The sequence below is a fragment of the Setaria italica genome, chromosome V (genome assembly GCF_000263155.2).
Source record: "Setaria italica strain Yugu1 chromosome V, Setaria_italica_v2.0, whole genome shotgun sequence".
NCBI lineage: Eukaryota > Viridiplantae > Streptophyta > Magnoliopsida > Poales > Poaceae > Setaria > Setaria italica.
This window is the reverse complement of record NC_028454.1, coordinates 44666787-44686205: the sequence shown is the minus strand read 5'-3', so window position 1 is coordinate 44686205 and position 19419 is coordinate 44666787. Positions and strand designations below refer to the sequence as shown.

The 19419-nt window shown below is 46.4% G+C and overlaps 3 protein-coding genes across 4 annotated transcripts; all 3 read left to right on the top strand.

The window, feature by feature from the left end:
- The first annotated feature begins 117 nt into the window (after positions 1-117).
- Positions 118-8225, top strand: LOC101786221 (AP-4 complex subunit epsilon). Its single transcript, XM_004970987.4, has 11 exons — positions 118-948; positions 1409-1594; positions 1717-1932; positions 2029-2139; positions 2386-2583; positions 2674-2805; positions 3203-3259; positions 3336-3452; positions 4036-4113; positions 5671-5814; positions 6683-8225. Exons 1-11 carry the CDS (start codon positions 346-348, stop codon positions 7751-7753), a joined length of 2913 nt encoding a protein of 970 aa, XP_004971044.1. The 5' UTR covers positions 118-345; the 3' UTR covers positions 7754-8225.
- Positions 8226-11218: 2993 nt separating this feature from the next.
- On the top strand, positions 11219-12641 carry LOC101785814 (glycine-rich cell wall structural protein 2-like). The gene is made up of 2 exons (XM_004970986.2): positions 11219-11276; positions 11544-12641. Exon 2 carries the CDS (start codon positions 11588-11590, stop codon positions 12236-12238), a length of 651 nt encoding a protein of 216 aa, XP_004971043.1. The 5' UTR covers positions 11219-11276; positions 11544-11587; the 3' UTR covers positions 12239-12641.
- A 2862-nt stretch (positions 12642-15503) lies between these two features.
- On the top strand, positions 15504-18681 carry LOC101784882 (peptidyl-prolyl cis-trans isomerase FKBP15-1). 2 transcript variants are annotated; one of them, XM_004970985.3, is made up of 6 exons: positions 15504-15659; positions 15781-15830; positions 16810-16872; positions 17729-17819; positions 17995-18099; positions 18284-18681. In XM_004970985.3, exons 1-6 carry the CDS (start codon positions 15593-15595, stop codon positions 18373-18375), a joined length of 468 nt encoding a protein of 155 aa, XP_004971042.1. In that variant the 5' UTR covers positions 15504-15592; the 3' UTR covers positions 18376-18681. The 2 variants fall into 2 exon arrangements, with proteins under 2 accessions (XP_004971042.1, XP_022682076.1); XM_022826341.1 differs by lacking the exon at positions 16810-16872.
- Positions 18682-19419: the final 738 nt, after the last annotated feature.

Sequence of the window (19419 nt, the reverse complement as noted above, 5' to 3'; positions counted from 1 at the left end):
GCTAGTGTGCAAAAACCCATCATCAAGGATTGAAACACCAGGGAAAAGAGGTCCAGTGCTAGACTTCCCTTTCAAAACAAAAGAACCCAAGTGGAGTAAAACCAGGGAGAAGAAAACGAAAAAAAAAAGTAGGAAAACTAGACCCCTCTCCTCTCCTCTCCTCCCTCGCTAATCCCGATCCCGATCTCCCCGCAAACCCACCTCCCCGGCTCTCCCCCACTCGCCGATCCAGATCTCCTTCACCCCTCCACTTCCCCACTCCGACCGGACGCCTCCGCCGTCGCCGGCGGCGGCCGTGCCCCCCGAGGAGGAAGCCTCTGCCCCGTCCGGGAGCGGGCGTCGGCAATGGAGCAGCTGCGGACGATCGGGCGGGAGCTGGCGATGGGGTCGCAGGGCGGGTGGGGGCAGTCCAAGGAGTTCCTCGACCTCGTCAAGTCCATCGGCGAGGCGCGCTCCAAGGCGGAAGAGGACCGCATCATCGCGCGCGAGCTCGAGCACCTCAAGCGCCGCCTCGCCGACCCCGACGTGCCCCGCCGCAAGATGAAGGAGCTCCTCCTCCGCCTCGTCTACGCCGAGATGCTCGGCCACGACGCCTCCTTTGGCCACATCCACGCCGTCAAGATGACCCACGACGAGTCGCTCCCGCTCAAGCGGACCGGGTACCTCGCCGTCGCGCTCTTCCTCGACGAGAGGCACGACCTCGTCATCCTAGTGGTCAACACCATCCAGAAGGACCTCAGGTCCGACAACTATCTCGTCGTCTGCGCAGCGCTCACCGCCGCGTGCCGCCTCATCGGCGAGGAGGCCATTCCCGCCGTGCTGCCACAAGTCGTAGAGCTGCTTGCGCACCCAAAGGAGGCCGTACGGAAGAAGGCCGTCATGGCGCTGCACCGGTTTTACCAGCGATCCCCCTCCTCCGTTTCCCACCTTGTCTCCAACTTCCGCAAGGTTTGAAATTTTTTCCATTGATTATTTTGGCAAAATCCATGTTTTTTCTTATAATTGGTACCATAGCAGAATAGGTTGTAATGATCATGCATTAGCTCTATAAGCTACAACTTTGTCTCAATCTACTGCCAATTCTGTTTAAGGTGGCTGTTCTATATGCATTTACAAATGCCTCTGTATGCTAAATTGAAGCAACTAGCTGTTGTATCCAATTGCATTTTGTTGGCTGAAACATGTGGTTTAGTATCTTCCGCGTGCTGTGGATGTTGAGGGTATGCCATTTTAGATTTTTTTTAGCTAGTCATGAGTTGCATTTTGGACCAAATGAGGATTTTTTTTCCATGTGCACATGTTTACTTTCCTTCTTACAAAAATGTAATATAGTATAACTTTTCTTATCTTTAAGTGCGGCATAGAGGACTGTGTGAGGTTCTGAGTAGTGGTCTGCCTTATTGTGCAGAGGCTCTGTGACAATGATCCTGGAGTTATGGGTGCAACCCTATGCCCCCTCTATGACCTGATTTTGGAGGAACCAAATTCATACAAGGATCTGGTTGTTAGTTTTGTTAACATCCTCAAACAAGTTGCGGAGAGGAGGCTTCCGACTTCCTATGATTATCACCAAATGCCTGCACCATTTATTCAGGTACATGAGCTAAGTTTAACATTATTTGATTTGTTAGGTGTTGACAAGCTTCTTCTAGCAGTTTCAAGTCTGCAGTTGGCACCATTCTATTTCCCCTTAGATTTTACTGCTGTTATCTGCAGATAAAATTATTGAAGATACTCGCTGTGCTGGGTAGTGGTGATAAACAAGCAAGTGGACATATGTACACAGTGTTGGGTGACATATTTAGGAAGGGTGACACTGCAAGCAACATTGGGAATGCTATACTGTATGAATGCATATGCTGTATTTCATCCATTTTCCCGAACCCTAAAATGCTAGAGGCTGCAGCTGAAACAACATCAAAGTTTCTGAAGGTTTGCACATAATCTTGATTATTGGACAAATTAATGGCATTCATGCTGTCCTCTTTGGAAGCTAACCAACTTGATCTTCCCTTCTGTGGATTGCAGAGTGATAGCCATAATCTTAAGTACATGGGCATTGATGCTCTTGGCCGGCTAATAAAAATAAATCCAGATATTGCGGAAGAGCACCAATTGGCTGTTATTGATTGCTTAGAGGTGAGAGATATGGTGAACATTGATTCTCCAACATGTTACTGACATCATGTTCCTCGCTGCAAGAAAATGAAGCTACTCTTTCATTGTAATCATGTTCTAGTTTCAGAACTTAATGCAAGGAATGTTTTCTAATTTTTTTATTGCTTCCAGCCTTATTTGACAAATTTCTTTGTGTCAGCAGTTTAGCGTTTTAAGTTTGTTTTCTCAGTAGCACTCTAGTTTCTCACTCGCTGTATTCGTGAATAGGACCCTGATGACACTTTGAAGCGCAAGACTTTTGAGCTTCTTTATAAGATGACAAAGTCAACAAATGTTGAAGTCATTGTTGATAGGATGATTGAGTACATGATCAACATAACTGATCATCATTACAAGACAGAAATTGCATCACGTTGTGTTGAACTCGCAGAGCAATTTGCACCTAGCAATCAGTGGTTTATCCAGGTAACTACATGGGTATTGTCCTAAATGTTATCAAGCATCTTCAGTTGATTCTTAACAACAGGACCTTTCTTTTCCTATATTTTCTTACAGACCATGAATAAAGTCTTTGAGCATGCTGGAGATCTTGTCAACATAAGGGTGGCACACAATTTGATGCGGCTTATTGCTGAAGGCTTTGGTGAGGAGGATGAAGGTGCTGACAGTCAACTAAGATCATCAGCTGTATGTACTCTGAACTCCAAAATTTTGTTGCAGCCACATTCTTAATGCCGGACATGATTACTGTGGATAAATACATCTTCAATTGCAATCTTTATCTGGTCAATTCACAGAAACAAAAGGAAAGCTTAAGGACTAAGTTGTGCCTTGATTTATTTTGTCAAATTCACTTTAGTTGACCATACAGAGACGGGCAGGAGAAAATCCTTGTCCTCACATTTGTAAAGCACATAGCTCGGTTTCTGACCTGACCGTTGAGGAAAATTTCCAGATTATCTTTCATGCTTCATTTCCAATTATGTTGGCAATGTTTTGAACAACCTTCACAATTGTTCCCTCTTTTTTCTGATGTCCTCCTCACTCGATCTGCCAGTAACACTTTTGCACTGTGCTTAAACAGGTAGATTCCTATCTCCGCATTGTGGGAGAGCCAAAGCTTCCTTCTTCATTCCTGCAGGTAGTTATTTTCCATTGCCCTTCATTTTCCAAATTATAGTTTTTGGCATAGTTTATATTGATTCATTTTGCTTCAGATAATATGCTGGGTTTTGGGAGAATATGGAACAGCTGATGGGAAATATTCAGCTTCTTATATTATCGGGAAGTTGTGTGATGTGGCAGAGGCCCACCTCACAGATGACACTGTCAAGGTATGTTCTTGTATCTTAGTTAATTGATCAGTTTACCTTAGCCTCTTTACATCCTGCATGCTTTATGCTGAAATATGACACTTGGGCTCCATTGGATAATCTGAAACAATTGGGCTTGATTTGATAATCTGAAACTGTCCCTGAGATGTACCATATTTCTTTCTTCTTGCAATTTAGAGAGTACTACACATGGCACATTGTTGCTAGATAATCTGAAACTTGGTATGCAGTTCGATCTATTGACCAATTCTTTGGTGGAACTGTGGACTTCGGTCAGTTGCCAAGTTGAAACTTTATTCCTAATTTAACATATACATGTTTTTCTGCATACAAACATGTATTGATGTAAACCAACCACGCTGTACATGGTTGAAGGTTCTTCCTCCACATTTGCAAAATCATCTAATCTCTTTGTACCAGAGAAGCAGAACCTTTTTATAGCATTAATTCAACACTGGGGATTATTGATTGGTTCTTGAAATTTTATCATTTATATGCTCCTATATTCTACTACTGATGTGTCGTTTTTGTATGCTGTGATTGATGTGTGTTGTTATTGTTTATTTGATTTTGCTTATTTAAGGCATATGCAATCTCGGCGATTTTGAAGATATTTGCATTTGAAGTTACTCTTGGAAGGAAGATTGATATGCTGCCCGAGGTAAATGAAAATATGCAACTTTTTTTCAGTAGTCTGATTTTGTCGCAATCAATATCAATTAGCTGCTTTAGTCTGTTAGGATTGTCAAAAATCATACCGAGTTCTGATCACATAGATATAGACATAGACTTGCATCTCTTGCTATTCTAGTCTCCTGCTTGATTCATTACTTTAGCAAGGGCTTACATCTTTAAGTCTGGTTAATTATTTTAGGCAGTAAAATCAGCTAAGAAAAAAAAGGTAAAATTATCATGAATTGCAAAGTTGGACCAGTCAGTGGTGGACCCAGCTTTTGATCACAACTAGGGCCAGTTGCGAACCCAGCTTTTGATCACGACTAGGGCCAAATTCAACAGCCGGTGGCGTCCACCGCAGCAGCAAAGCATGCACGTGCGGAGAATCGGAGGAGTTGAGGAACTGAGCTGCCAAGGAGCGAGTTCGCAGGGGCTCCGACAACTGCCGGACAGCGCACCAGCCACCAGGCTGCAGCGGTGGCACTAGCCGGTCCAGACGGTGGCACCAGTATGTCCTCTTGAGCTGTCGATCAAATTGAGCACATAATCGTGGACTTGCCATTTGCTAAGGAGCAGCTGCTGTGCATGATGTTGCCGCGAGCCTGCGACCACCAGCAAAAGCAGGGGTGGACCTGTGCTGTGCAAAACTGCGAACTGAACTCCGTTGCTCAGCAAAAGAAGCTTTGCCATCCTCCAGCTTTGGTCCACGGCCGCGGCGCGACCCGGCAAGTTCAAGAGAAGTTGGGGCCATCCCACCAGAGGGAAAAAGAAAAGCAACGGCATCCATCCATTCCACTGTGAGAGGCCACGGGAAAGGAGAAGGCCCGTTTGGCGCGTCCGTGAGCGCGATGCGATTAGTTCAGGTCTCCAGGCATCTCGTCTCCCTGGGCAGCCGCGACTGGTTCCCTCGCTATCGCCGCCGTAGGCCGTAGGCACACAGGACGCAGCGCCTCCACTGGGTTACTCTTCCATAATTCATCACGTGGACACGAGCCTACTGCTGCTAGATCCTAGATGTCTTCGTGGAAGGCCCTGGCACCTGGCACGCCACGCCGTCTCCCATACGCTCGTGACGTCGGGGAGTCGCGAGCGAGATGAAGTGAGAGGCAAGGCGAGGAAGAATGAACGAGTCGGTGGGCTGGGCCTCCTCAAGTGTTTGGGCTAAAATGAAGGGTGTTAGTGGGGATTATTGGGCCACGACTAGGGCCACGGCCCGTGTGGCCCTAGTTGCATGTCCGCCCCTGGGACCAGTGGACCACCACCAACCAAATAAAGCTCATGAGTATTCAACCTCATATTTATATATACCCTGATGCCTGCATTGCATATAATTTCATAACAATACTTTGCTAAATTAATTTATTATCATGATATTCGTTGTCAAAGAACCAAGAACATTGTTTGATCAGTTATATGATTTAACACCAGATGATATGAAGCAAATAATATTTGCTTAATATGAATCAAGTAAAAGACATTGTGGATTTGGTACCATTATTCAGTTTCTACTTCAAATACTTATGAATCTTCCATCTTTTTGCAGTGTCAAACATTGGTAGATGAATTGTCAGCTTCACATTCGACAGACTTGCAGCAACGGGCATATGAACTACAGGCTTTACTAGGCTTGGACAAACATGCTGTTGAAAGTGTTATGCCCGCAGATGCAAGCTGTGAAGATATTGAGGTACTATTATACCATCCTTTGAAATTAGCTTGGTCCTTCTATTATCCTTATTTTAAGATGTGAATGTTTGGGCATATCGTTCCTGTTCCCTGAGAATGTGCCATGAATAGAATTTCTTAAAAAAGAAAATCGACCACAGGGGGAGAGGGGAGACTCCCCCTGGGCTTTGTTCTAAGAATGTGCATTATCCCTTTTTATTTCTTATTTTAAGACGTGAATGTTTGGGCATATCTTTCCTGTTCCCTGGACACTTAATGTGCCATGAATAGGATTTCTTTTACATGCATTGTTAACAGTTTCACCTGTGCGAACCATACCTACATTGCTAAGCATGTGACTATATATCAGTTTTCATTAGTTTGGTTGCTTAGGTGTTATTTCTTTTAGTTGTAAAGATGAATTGTTTGAGTTGGACTTACGTTGTTTGAATAGGGAGATAAGTAGTTGAGTTGGACTCCATATCTTTACGTTGTCTGTATAGGTTATGTCTAAATCTAATTTGTCAAAAGGAAATTGTCTTTTATAGCTCAATGTTCTATCCCATTTCATGGTCCCATCTTTTTCCTAAGATCCCTCTCTTAAGCTGTTGCCGCACTTTCTTTTTTAACTCTTAGCGGCTGTTTGGATAGGAGTGGTGGGGTTAATTCTAATCCTACAACTTTTCCCTATCCCATATTCAAGCCCTCTATCTTTTCCCACCTCATATCCCAATTCCTATTGTATCCTGGTACCCCTAGATCCTTTAATAGCATATGTTAGAATGCTGAGATTCCAAGTGTGGTTCTTGTCAGTTTTTATGCACATGGATCTGCCCTTATTTTTTTAAAGAAAGAATCTAACTGTTTGAAAATATTTATTTGTATTGCAGGTCGACAGAAACCTCTCGTTTCTAAACAGTTATGTGCATCAAGCCTTGGAAAATGGTGCAGCCCCTTACATTCCGGAGAGTGAGCGCTCAGGTGCGATAAGTGTGGGCAGCTACAAAAGCCAAGAACAACAGGAAACATCTGCCCACACTCTTAGGTTTGAGGCCTATGAGATGCCTAAACCTTCGATGGCACTAGCAACATCACAAGCCAGCATGTCCGCACCACCTACTGACTTGGTTCCAGTTCCAGAACCAGGTTACTATAAGGAAGACCACCAAACATCAAGGTCCCAGCCTTCTGGTGATGCAGTTTCTGGTGAGTTTGGTGTCAAACTTCGCCTTGATGGGGTTCAAAAGAAATGGGGAAGGCCAACCTATTCCTCTTCTACACCTTCAAGCTCAGCATCTAGCCAACAAGCAACCAATGGTGCCTCTCATTCTGATGGGGGAGGTGCAACCAGTTCACAGGCGCGGGAGTCCACGTATGGTTCAAAGAGACAGCAGGGCACAGAAATTTCAGCAGAAAAGCAACGGCTTGCTGCTTCACTTTTTGGTTCAGCAGCTGCTAAAGCTGATAGGAAAGCACAAGCTTCTCGAAAGACAGCAAAGGAGAGTGCTTCAACGGAGAAAGCATCTGCGAGTAGTGCAGCATCCCAGCCCATTAAAGAGCAAGTAATTCCCGCTGTCCCACCACCTGATCTGCTGGATCTGGGTGATGAACCAGTCTCATCAAGTCCTCCAATAGCCGACCCTTTCTCACAGCTAGAGGGGCTTCTTGGACCAGCATCAGCCACTCCGGTGGTTTCTGGAACTCCAGCTGCCAGCACTTCCAACGCACAAGATCTTATGTCAATCTTCTCAGATGATGTACCAACTGGAGCAACCAGTGGATCTGCTGATCCCGCTGTAGGTGATGCTAATTTGATGAGCTCCCACAAAGGAGCAACTGCAGCGGCTGCAAAGAAGGGTCCTAGCCTTCAAGATGCCTTGCAAAAGGATGCGACTGCACGGCAAGTAGGTGTGACACCAACAGGGAACAATCCCAATCTTTTCAAGGACTTGCTAGGCTAGAGGATACACCAGATGCTCTGCGTGCGGTCTCTTTGGGCAAATGGAGTTCATCTCCAACATGGTCCGATCACTGAAACGGCCATGATCCATGGTTACAGCTTGCAAGGGGTATATTTGTTGAGTCACAAGACACGACCTTTCCCCTTTCAATTGGGAGGGGAATGCGCTGTTGAGATTTGTGGATGGTTGCGGGTATTTTTCTTTCCCTCTTGCGTTTTTCACATGGTAATTTTCTGCCGAGACTAGTGTACATGATGTGTAATTTGTACATGAGACCGTGGTCCAGAAGCGTGTGCCGGCGCTTTTTTGTTCAGCTGGGAGGGGGCCTGTGCATCTGTGCTTTTAGAGTTCCCCACATTGGATGATCGAATGAATATACAGTACAGTAGCTGGCCACTGAAGAGTAGAATACTCGTGTCATTTTCTCTGGAACTGGGTGGAATAAAATGTTCAAGTGCAAGGTTGTTGGTCACGTCCGTGTTGTTTTAGCTGATGAGAAGCCATGCCAGTTTTTTTTTTTGTCTTTAGCTAATGAAAAAGTATTGCCATGGAGTTGTCTTTTCAGATTCATTCAAACCTGTTAGTTGCAACGAACTAGGGGCATGCTATATTCAGTCTTATTCATGAAAGAGGTGATCTATTTATTTGCTGGCTCGTGTGGCAGAGCCTAACGCACAGGGCCCTGCTGCTCTTAGGCTCTTGGCTGAGGTGGTTGAGCCGACGACGACTTCTCTCGCGTTGGGGGGGACTCGCATACGGCTCAGGCCGGCCACACAGTACATCAATGTAGAATGTACACGCACTTGCAACTTGCAAGAAATCTGTATCTAAACATCGTTCGTTTCCTGCTTGAATTGCATCTGTGTCCATCGTCTGCAAAGAACCAGATGCTTACGGTGATCTAGTACGTAGCACGCGAAAGTAATAGGCGATGGTTGGCGGTTTAACAGCAACATTTGGTCACTACAAAACTAATGATAATGTAGCAATCTACGGCCTACTTACTACACTCATCCTTATCCAACGCCAGCCGGCCGGGTCGTCTCTGCTTGTTTCGATCTGCTGGTCAACACCGAGCGTCAAGTGGCAGTAGTTGTCTAGATCTAGGAGCGTGCAGTGTGTACATCTCGGAGCTGATCGATCATCAGCAATGACGTCGTCAAGTGACTGCTCGGATCAGTTAGGTTGATGCACACGACAGTGAAATCCGATTCTTTATTATTAACAGCAATATATATTGTGACGAATGACGACACATTTGAAACAAATTAAGCAAGTGCTTTGGATCGATCGCCCTCAGGAGAACTCGGCGTGATCGAGAACATGGCTGTGTTCTTCTCTGCTTAATTAGTAACTAATAATACTCACTCCATCTATGTTTATAAGGCATGATACGACTTGGCACGGTCTTCCAAATAACACTTTGACCATTTATTTATCTTATATTATATTATTTATGGTTATAAACTTATAAGTAGAGTATATTTGACTACGAATCCAACCATATAAAATTTACGTTATAAAAATAAAAAATTAACAGTCAAATTATTGGTCAAAAATTGCAAACTTTAAATCTTGATATGCGTGTGCACCTTATAAATAAAAACGGAGGGAGTAATTGCAACCTAGCAATCGAGGGTACGGTCAATGATCTACCCATGACGAACGCTAATGTACGTATGTGCTAGTGCGCTAATGTACGTATGTGCTAGTGCGCTTTATTGAATCAACTAAACCCATATATACTACTCTATCCATTCCAAATTGTAGGTCATTTTGACTTTTCTAGATTTATAGATATTATTATGCATCTAGATATAATGTATGCTATATGAAAAAAAAATAAAATGACCTACAATTTGAAACGGAGGGAGTACATCACTCCACACTGTTGGGGTTGATATAAATTTCGACAAAGGAAGCTTTATTAATTTTCAAGGTCATTACATCGAGATGATACAACGATTGATGCTTTAGATGGTACGTAGATGGTACCTATAACATCTTTGTATATATACAAAGATTGGTCATGTTGAAAACGGGCTAATGACTAGTTAATTTCCTTTGGAGTTACGTATGGACCAAGAAATGATGTGTAGCAAGTTGATCTGCCGCTGTGCACATCTTCTAGCTCAAGAAGAGTGGTCTACCAACAATGTTTTTGTTAATAACTTGATCGAGTACACTACGATTGTTAATTGTATACATCCACACCACTACATACAAGTGCATGTAGTAAACTAAGTCTGCTCGTCTGTTTTCAGGAAGGTGCAGCAAGGGCAGGTTCGTCAAGGTGGTTTCTGTCTATCTAGTCAAGGGCTCAAGGCTAGCTATAACAAAGCGCGAAATTTCTTGCGGGGTTCCCTCGAAACTATAGATGGACAAACGGACAGCACGGCCCGGCCTAGCACGGGCACGATAAGGCCTGGCATATTTAGGCCCACACATTAATCGTGCCGGCTCACGTGCCGAAGGAGGAGCCCAGGCACTACCCACAGCCTTCTTAGGCGGGCCATGCTAGCTCGCTGGCCCGGCGGCCTTAACGGCCTCGCCGTGCACGGTTTCGTCCCCTCCTTTTCTACACAGCCACCGTCTCTTCCTTTTTCCCACCGCCGCGGTCTCCTCCTTTTCCCCACCCAGGAGCAAAGCTCGCCGCCGGGGGCAGGGGAGGCGCGGAGGGCGCCGGCCACCACCTCCTCAACCGCAGCGCGACGAGGCGACAGCACCGGCGCACCAGGTTGCCTTGCCCGGCGCCAGACACCTACGTGCGGATCTCAACGTGAATCTCAAACTTGAATTCGTCGGGGAGGTCACCGTCGCCCTTGTGGAGGGTCAGCGGTCGCGGGAGGCAGCGGAGGAAAGCGGCGGGGGAGGCGGCGGAGGGCGTGAGGGGCCGGTGGTCGCGGGAGGTGGCGGAGGGCGCGAGGGGCCGGCGGTCGCGGGAGGTGGCGGAGGGCGCGAGGAGCCAGGGGCAGGGGAGGCGGCGGAGGGCGTGAGGGGTCGGAGGTCGCGGCGGAGGGAAGCAGTGGGGGAGGCGGTGGAGGGCGTGGGGGAGAGCCAGGAGGCGGCGGGAGGGCTGAGGGAGCGGGGGAGGCGACTGGGAAGGGGTTATGGTTTCGGGGGGTGGGGGGAGCTGGCCGGCCGCGCCAGATTTTATATGACCTCTTAACTGAGCCGAAACAGGTCTAAACAGGTCGTGCCACCCGTTGGTGGTCCACGGGCCAAATGGGCTAGGCCATGCTAGGCCAGCCCGCGGGCTGAGGCAGCGGTCCAGGATCGACCCGTTGTATGGGCTGAGCCGGCATGGGCACGACGGCCACCGTGCCGGGCCATGCCTAGACCGGGCCAAAAAAGCGTGCCGTGGGCCAGCCCACGAGCCACGGGTCATATGGCCAACTATGCTCGAGACACCTGCATATATTACTGCGTGCGTTGACTTGGAGCCCTACATATAAGCACACAGTCCATACTCAGTAGTTGCTCATTGCATCGAAGGCATCCTATTATCTGCCTCCACCTACGGGTACGAACGCGTGCATGCTGCCAAATTAAAGCCTCTTCTTTTCTTCCCTTTATTTTCACTTTTTACTGTTCTAAGTATATCTTTTGTCTCCAAATATCTTTCAGTACTCCATGCATCAAATATTTGACGTGCATGCAAGCAGTGTTATTCGTACTACCCCTCGCTTTTTGTTTGTGACCACCTGAAATTAGGCTATCGATCATGCAGGGTTAGAAACCCCTCGCTTTTTGTTTGTGACCACCTGAAATTAGGCTATCGATCATGCAGGGTTAGAAGAGACGAGACTACGAGACTAGGACACATCGCGGACGATGTGGCGCAGCAGATCAAACTTCGCCGGCGGGCAGAACAACGGCGACGACCAGAAGGACGGTTACGGTAGCAGCCAGCAGTATGAAGCAACAACCGCCGGCAAAAAGCGCGGGTCCTCGAGGCTGAAGAAGAGCAGCGGCAGCAAAGACGAGGCGACCGACGACGACAGCCGCTACAACAACAGCTACAACAGCAACGGCGGCGGTAGCGACGATTACAACAGCGGTGGCAACAACAACCACTACAACGGCAGCGGCGTAGTGGTAGGCGCGCCCGTCTACGGCGGCGGCGGCTACGGCAACAACTCCCCGCACGGAGGCAGCGGCTACGGCCACAACTCTTCCTACGGCGGCGGCGGCGGCCACGGCAACGGCGGCGCTCCCTACGGCACCGGCGGTGACGGCAGTTACGCACCGTACAACAACAACGCTCCCGCCGGGTACTGGGCTCACCAGGACGGCACCAGGTCCCCCTTGTACATCAACACCAGGGAGGTGCACGTCTACGGCGCGCCGCCGGGGTACGACAACGATAATACCAACAACGACGACCAGAGGAGGAGAGGCGGCGGCGGCGGATTCTTCGGCCCGGCGTTCCATGCCGTCGGCAACTTCTTCGACCGCAGGTTCGGCCTCAACGACAGGGACTGATCTGAAGCGCATAGCCGCATACTACGCTATGGCGTGCATGCTCGCGTCGGCGACAGACCTATCTGCGTGAAATCACATCTTCTTGAGCAGTACTACTATCCTAGATAAGTATGGAGTAAGTGTGAAGCAGCTTTTCCAAAAAAAAAAAAAACTAAGTGTGTTAAGCTACTAGCTAGAGCTCACCGGGAGCTGTTTATTGGATCAAAGGGGTGCATCTTCATGATTTCGTTTGTAATTCCGAGTGCGCCAGTGTTTTCCTATCCTTTGTGCTATGATAATCGATGTACTGCATGTCTAATGTCTTCATAATGGCTTAATGCAGATGGTTAATGTATATTATCGTGTATTTGGTGATGTTGATTGAAAGATCAGTGCAAGTCACCAAGTGTGATGTACTACTTTATTCTTAGACTAGCAGAAATGACCGTGCGTTGCTACGGCTTCTTACTTGCTCTCATGTTATTATTCGATTGTTCCTAATACGTTGGCTTCGCTTCACAATATATTGGTGCGTTATCCTTAGTAGTCCTCTCTTTGCAAGTATAGTAGTAGAAGATATTTGTGGGTGGTTTGACGCCATCTCTTTATTTTACGTGGGACCCACACATGAAAATAAAAAAAATTCATAGCTTAACCTCCGCTCTATCCATTCATTCGATTTCCCCCGTGCTCATCATCATCCAGCCAGTCGTTGCCTCTTCGTCCATTGGCGCCACCCGCATCTTGCCCCATCCTTGCCGTCGCCCAGACGTTGCGCATTTTGCCGTCCTCGCCGTCGCCCAGGCAAGCGGTCGTCCTCCCCATACCTAGCATCATTCCCGCTTCGAGCACTAGGCCACATCGCCTCTAGAAGCTATGACTAGGAGTGTGTTCTCCTCTTCTTCTCGTTTCCATCCACCTTCCTTCTTTACACTACCGGAAAGCTATAGTGATTTACTACTTAAAAGTCATGCCTAATGTAATTTTGCATTTCATTTAATGTCATTCTCACCTCTCTAAAGTACCTCTATGTGCTTTATGTTTCTGTTAAGGGCTATGCTGTAAATTGGCAAAGATATTTTTCATCTCTCTTCTCTCCCGTTGACTTGTTTCTTGTGTCTCCCGTTCCCATCTCTCTTCGTGATCCCGATCCTCTCTCTCTATGATCCTGATCCGCGCTCTATCTCTCAAGGATCAGCAAGGGAACAAGGAACGGGGCCAGCAGCAGGTAGCTCAGCGTGGGCAGCGGCTCGGGTGCCAGCGTGCGGTGGCCCTTCTGCGGTGGCCAGCGCGAGCGAGCGGCTCGGCGACAAACAGGCGGCCCTGCGCGGGCAACTCCGCGACTAGTGCGCGACGGCCAGCGGAGGCAGGCGGCTTGGCGGGGTGGAGGTGGATCGGAGCCGCGACCGTGGGGGAGCTGCAGTAGCAACGGTGGCCGTGGAGTTCAATTCATGAAGCACGCCTCCCTCTCCTTCTCCTCCGCCGTCGGCTCCTTCTCCCTCTCCCACGGCCGTGTTTGCATCACTTTTTCTTTCTTTCTGTCCTTTGAGAAAATTGCAAAAGCCGCACTAAATGTGTCATTTTGATCGTGAGATCCTCCGATAAGATGTTTTGTTGGAAAGGCCCACCCCATTGCTAATACTGAGAATTTGCCTCTTCACCAATTTAGTCCAAAGTTATGCTAATTTTACGAGTACAATCCCAACTTATACGACTACATCTTCAAAAGCTTACACCACCACGCACGCGTGGCACTACCCACTTGTTTTGAATCACTACAAAGCAAGACGCCAAGCTAGCCGAGTCAAGCTCTGTCCCTCACTTGGATTATGCACATTCATCATGTGTCGAAAAAAGGTGAATGGAGTAACCGGGTGGGGATCAAGAAACTAAAAAAATTGACATTAAGGGTGGTTTGGCTTGCCGTCGTTCCTTGATTAATACATCTCCCTTTTTATTCTTCAAGTGATCCAACGGGTGGGTTTAATTAATTGGACTCCACGTCGTTGCACAATAATCATCTAGCCCGCGACCTGACGCGTTGACTACTATGCTACTAGCTAGCTTGCTTTAACCTCAGAATGACGTGTCCCACGACAACGATGGCTCCTATGAAGAAGCTGTTCACTGGCCAAGAAGAAGCTGTTCACTGACCACCGTTGTTGATCGCGCCTACCTACTTCTCGTGCTAAACAATTAGGGATGAAAATGGACGGATAAATGACGTACCGTCCCGTCCCGTTTACCATATATGATCTGCCCATTTTCGTATTTACGGACAAATTCGGAAACGGAGTGAGAAAGTGGGAGAGGATTTAACCCATCCATTTTTGCGGGATCCCATTTTTTCAGGGATGAATCCATATTTATCCCGTATTTGATAAATCCGGGATACACTTAATATGCATTAGTATTAGTATGTACCTAGCTCTAGCTCAATATCTTTATAGCATAAAAGGTCATGCTAACCTTATGTTTCCTAAAAGATCATTAGCCTAAGAGTCCTTAGAGGTATCAAAACGTGGTTGGCAACTAGCAAGTAACAAAAATCAACAATGTTATATGGTGCGTACAAAAGTATGAGTTCTCATTTAAGTATCGGTTCCTACTTATTTTTGTAGTCCCGTTCATCCCGCTCCCGTTCACGGCTATTCCGAAACCAGTCCTGTTTTTGTTGATAAAATGTGGGAATGGAAATAGAGGAGGGGTTTTCATCCCGTAAACAATCCTATCCATCCATTTCCAGTGCCGCAAACTCGCAACCCACGTGACGAGCTGGCTGGCTGGCTCTCAATCTCAAGAAGGCCGAAATCGCATCTTATAACAGGGCCCCATAAAATCAACCTACTACTTGATGGATGGTGGAGAAGGCCGAAACCTTAGCATCGGGTACTGGGCCTTATAAGGCGGCCGGGCCAGGAGCCCACAGAAACAATCCCAACGAATACGACGTCCGGACGTCACTGCGAAGTCTGAAGGGGCTGTTTGGCTATCGGGTGTTAAAATTTAACACCCGTCACATCGGATGTTTGGATGCTAATTAGGAGTATTAAATATAGACTAATTACAAAATTAATTGCATAGATGGAGTGTAATTTGCGAGACGAATCTATTAAGCCTAATTAATCCATGATTTGACAATGTGGTGCTACAGTAACCATTTGCTAATGATGGATTAATTAGGCTTAATAGATTCGTCTCGCGAATTAGCACAGGGTTCTGCAATTAGTTTATAATTAGCTCATGTTTAGTTCTCCTAATTAGCATCCGAACATCCGATGTGACACTGTTAAAGTTTAGCACCTCGTATCCAAACACCCCCGAAAGAACTGCACGGGGAAGAAGGAAGGTTCTGGCGACTCGGTAGTAAGCGCCATGGGGAAGAAGCGGCAGCTGATCTGCCTCGCCACCGCCGTTGCGGCCGCGGCCATCCTCCTGACAGGTAAGGAAGGATGTCCATCTCCGATCTCGACTTCCTTCTCTGAACCGTTCGTCGCATGAGATTTGTTCATTCTCGTCTGGCCTCTGTCGTGATTTGCTCGCTGCTTGCGATTTATCCCCAGCCTCGGCCAAGAAGTCCGGCGACGTCACCGAGCTTCAGATCGGCGTCAAGGTGCGTACTCTGTAACCGGGACAATCCTCTCCAACTGTTTAATTGCTTGATATTCTTGCGGGGTTCCGGCGGATCTGCGATTAGTCGGTTCGGGGATTTAGCAAAGTGATGTGGTCTTTTAGCAAGTCTGCGGACCCGGATGTGGTGGGCGTGAGCAAATGTGAAAGCAGCTGCCGAGTTCAGAAAGGGCGTTTCGGTTTGCGTAGATTATTACATGATGTTAGGATAGGGAGCTACACCGATCTGCAACTGCAAATTCGAGTCCTTTTTCCCCCTTTAACACTTAGTCGTGAAGTCATGGAATGCACTTACTTGACTTTTATTATATGGCATTCAAAGATGATCCCTGAAATTTATTGTGGTACTGCTTGTTGTTCGTTGCTCCATAATTCTTATAGTCGGTGGACAAACTAGAAGGGGTCGAAAAGTTCATCTAAACAACTACTCAACTAACCAGTATTGAAGAGGGTATCCCTCTTGCTACCCCTAAAAAAAAGCTTTTATTGGGCGGCTAGCACCTTCAATCAAGATTCTGGACCATGGTGAGCGATGACTCATACCCTCACTGTTTCAATGAAGCCACATTGGGACCTTGATAACCATGGGATGCTGTTGAAGTTCTCTGTATGGGGCCTTATCATATGCTCCAATGGAAAGGATATGTATCCTCTGTTCTGGATTTTGGTTACCACTTCAAAAAGCAAAAACTAAGACTCATTGGATCGTGATAATAAGAAATGGAATATTGGGGTACAAACTGATGTATACATTAGGGAGTGTGGTAGTGGAGAATTGCATGTCATCGGGTTCTGCTTTCAGCAATCTATTTATTCTTTTGCAAAGTGTTGTCGCATATCACATTATAAATGAGAATACCACCATACATAGGCTATGTTCTTTTTCTGCTGTTACATTTCAAAAGGAGCTATCCTTTCAACCCTGAGTAATATTTTTCTTCTTTTGCTCATCCCCCTTTCAGTACAGGCCAGAGGCATGCACCCTGCAAGCACACAAAGGCGACAAAATTAAGGTCCACTATCGTGTAAGTATCCGTTTATATGACAAGAGGGTACCATTGAAGCTAAAAGACAAGTTTTATAGGACGGCGATTAGACTTGCAATGTTGTATGGTGCAGAATGTTAGCCTACAAAAAGATGACATGTCCAGCAGATAAGTGTTGCGGAAATGTGTATGTTGCGTTGGAATTGTGGTCATACGAGAAGGGATCGAGTCCGGAATGAGGATATACGTGATAGGTTAGGGGTAGCACCAATTGAAGAAAAGCTTATCCAACACCGGCTGAGATGGTTTGGACATGTCCAATGAAGGTCTCCGGAGGCACCGATGCGTAGTAGAACCCTAAGGCGTGATAGTAATATGAAGAGAGGCAGAGGAAGACCAAAATTGACATGGAAAGAGGCAATAAAAGAAGATTTGAAGGGATGGAATATACCCAAAGATTTAGCCCTGGATAGGAGTGCTTGGAAAATAGCTATTCATGTGCTCGAACCCTGATTTGTGGCTCTTGTTGGGTTTCAACTCTAGCCTACACCAACTTACTTGGGACTTAAAGGCTATGTTTGTTGTTGTTGTTGTTGTATCGTGTAAGTATCCGATCTGCATTTTTGTTGGCCTTACGGTATCTCCACATTGTTTTTTCAGTGATGTAGCCTTACTGTACTACAGGTATATGGGTATACCTCAACTTTCACCAATTTAGATAGCTATGCGGAAGTGTGATAATTGCTTGGCAATATGATTTTGTAGATCCGATATCTTATTTTGCCCCTTACATCGTTTTCTTTTCATGTTTAGTTAGAGCATTCCTTAATACTTTTCCTGCAGCATTGCTTTCTTTCTTTTTAATCATTTGGCTGAAAGTCTTGATATGCTGCAGGGAACACTCATCGATGGATCAGTATTTGATTCTAGCTATGACAGAGGTGACCCATTTGAATTTACTCTTGGAAATGGACAAGTGATAAAAGGTTATTTTTCTTACTTGTAACAATATACTCTCTGTTTATCTGTGGTCCAATGGCCATACTAGACTGTCTTGGGCTAGAAGAATATGTCATCAGATAGATGGATGAAATGACATATGCTACTTATATCACACGCCTTCTTACATCTGCCAACCGACATTGTTGTTTTCATCTATAGGTTGGGACCAAGGATTACTAGGTATGTGTGTTGGTGAAAAGCGGAAGCTAAAGATACCTGCAAAGATGGGTTATGGTGAGCGAGGCTCCCCACCGAAGATTCCGGGTATGGCTGATCATTTGTTTGCTTGCTTGTTGGTTCCATGTGATGAAATTGTGCCTGTAGATTCTTTCATCTTCAGTGTGGCCATTTTACATTACCTCAGATGTGCATTTTACATCCTCTTTTATTGACTATAAAGTTGTATAGGAGTTCCGATAAAGCTAACTGTAAGTTTTATAATCAATAGGTGGAGCAACTCTGATCTTTGACACGGAGCTTATTGCCGTCAATGGAAAGACACCTGGTGGTGCAAAGGCAGAAAGCAACAGCGAGCTTTAACACATTGAGGAGTTTCAACTCTCAGATTGCAGCAGATTCAATAATAGTGGCTCGCTATGGCTCCATTAGATGAAAGGGTTGCTGTTTCCTTCATGAAAATTATGATTTAGATGTTACAAAGACAAGTCAGGTTAAGCCATACATGATCTGTGTGAGCGACTGCTCATATACTCTGAAAACATTTTTTCGCTGAACTGGGTGAGAACTCGATTTGTCTTGTTGCCAGTCTTCAACATAACCTGCTTCTAAATTTCAAATGTGATCAGTGTTGGAAATTGAAACGAAACGAGATATTTCAAGTGAGAAGTATTCAGTGATGCCAGTTTTTGCATCTGTGATGTTTAGCTTTCCCTGTGAACGGGAGAATGTGTCGACCTCACTCAGCGTACTGCCCTGCCAAGAACATAATCACGAGCTGTTCAGCCGTGAACCGGCTCAGAATCAGAGGCAACAGCCACAGTGGGCAGGCAACAGAGCACGAGCAGCTTGTGTTCGGATCCCATGCTATTTGTCATCGGCGCATAGGAATAAATGTTGCGTTTTGCAGTGAAGCTGCTGGCTGTCTGCTGCGCTCGGTACTGATCATGAACTACAGTCTCGATGCGATGCAGAGGATGAAACAGTCGTTAAAACTCAAAAGGCAGAATGGCCGCTGCCGTCTGAAAATCTGATGCAGCATCCTGCATGCCTGTGTTTGACACTATAGATCTTTGACCTCAGCAGCTGTTCCACGCAACAGGAAATTAAAGTTGGTGCCGCCAAGTGGCTGGACCAGCAGTGTCACACGAACAAGCTGTTGGTGCTCGTCTGACGTGGCCAGCCATGGATTCGCAACGACACCGTCTGAAAAGCTTTTCAGGTTTTTGCAAAGCCTGAACCGGGCACAAAAGTCTAGAAGCACATTTTGAGGCGATATATGATGATTGATGAGTAGTTTCTCAGACCCTTCACCCTGGCGTCCGCTTTGACCAAATTTCTACGTGAAGGACACCGAGAGTCATGCATGGCATTGGCATGGACGCGCCGCGCCGTCTCGTCTCCTCA

Bases quoted from the DNA above. Each gene is read 5' to 3' on its own strand.
- LOC101784882 (XM_004970985.3), top strand. From the start codon at position 15,593: ATGGGGAAGAAGCGGCAGCTGATCTGCCTCGCCACCGCCGTTGCGGCC. The intron at 16,873-17,728 runs GTAAGTATCCGT...GATATGCTGCAG, and splicing joins AAATTAAGGTCCACTATCGT to GGAACACTCATCGATGGATC. The intron at 17,820-17,994 runs GTTATTTTTCTT...TTTCATCTATAG, and splicing joins AAATGGACAAGTGATAAAAG to GTTGGGACCAAGGATTACTA.
- LOC101786221 (XM_004970987.4), top strand. From the start codon at position 346: ATGGAGCAGCTGCGGACGATCGGGCGGGAGCTGGCGATGGGGTCGCAG. The intron at 949-1,408 runs GTTTGAAATTTT...CTTATTGTGCAG, and splicing joins TTGTCTCCAACTTCCGCAAG to AGGCTCTGTGACAATGATCC. The intron at 3,453-4,035 runs GTATGTTCTTGT...TGCTTATTTAAG, and splicing joins TCACAGATGACACTGTCAAG to GCATATGCAATCTCGGCGAT.
- LOC101785814 (XM_004970986.2), top strand. From the start codon at position 11,588: ATGTGGCGCAGCAGATCAAACTTCGCCGGCGGGCAGAACAACGGCGAC.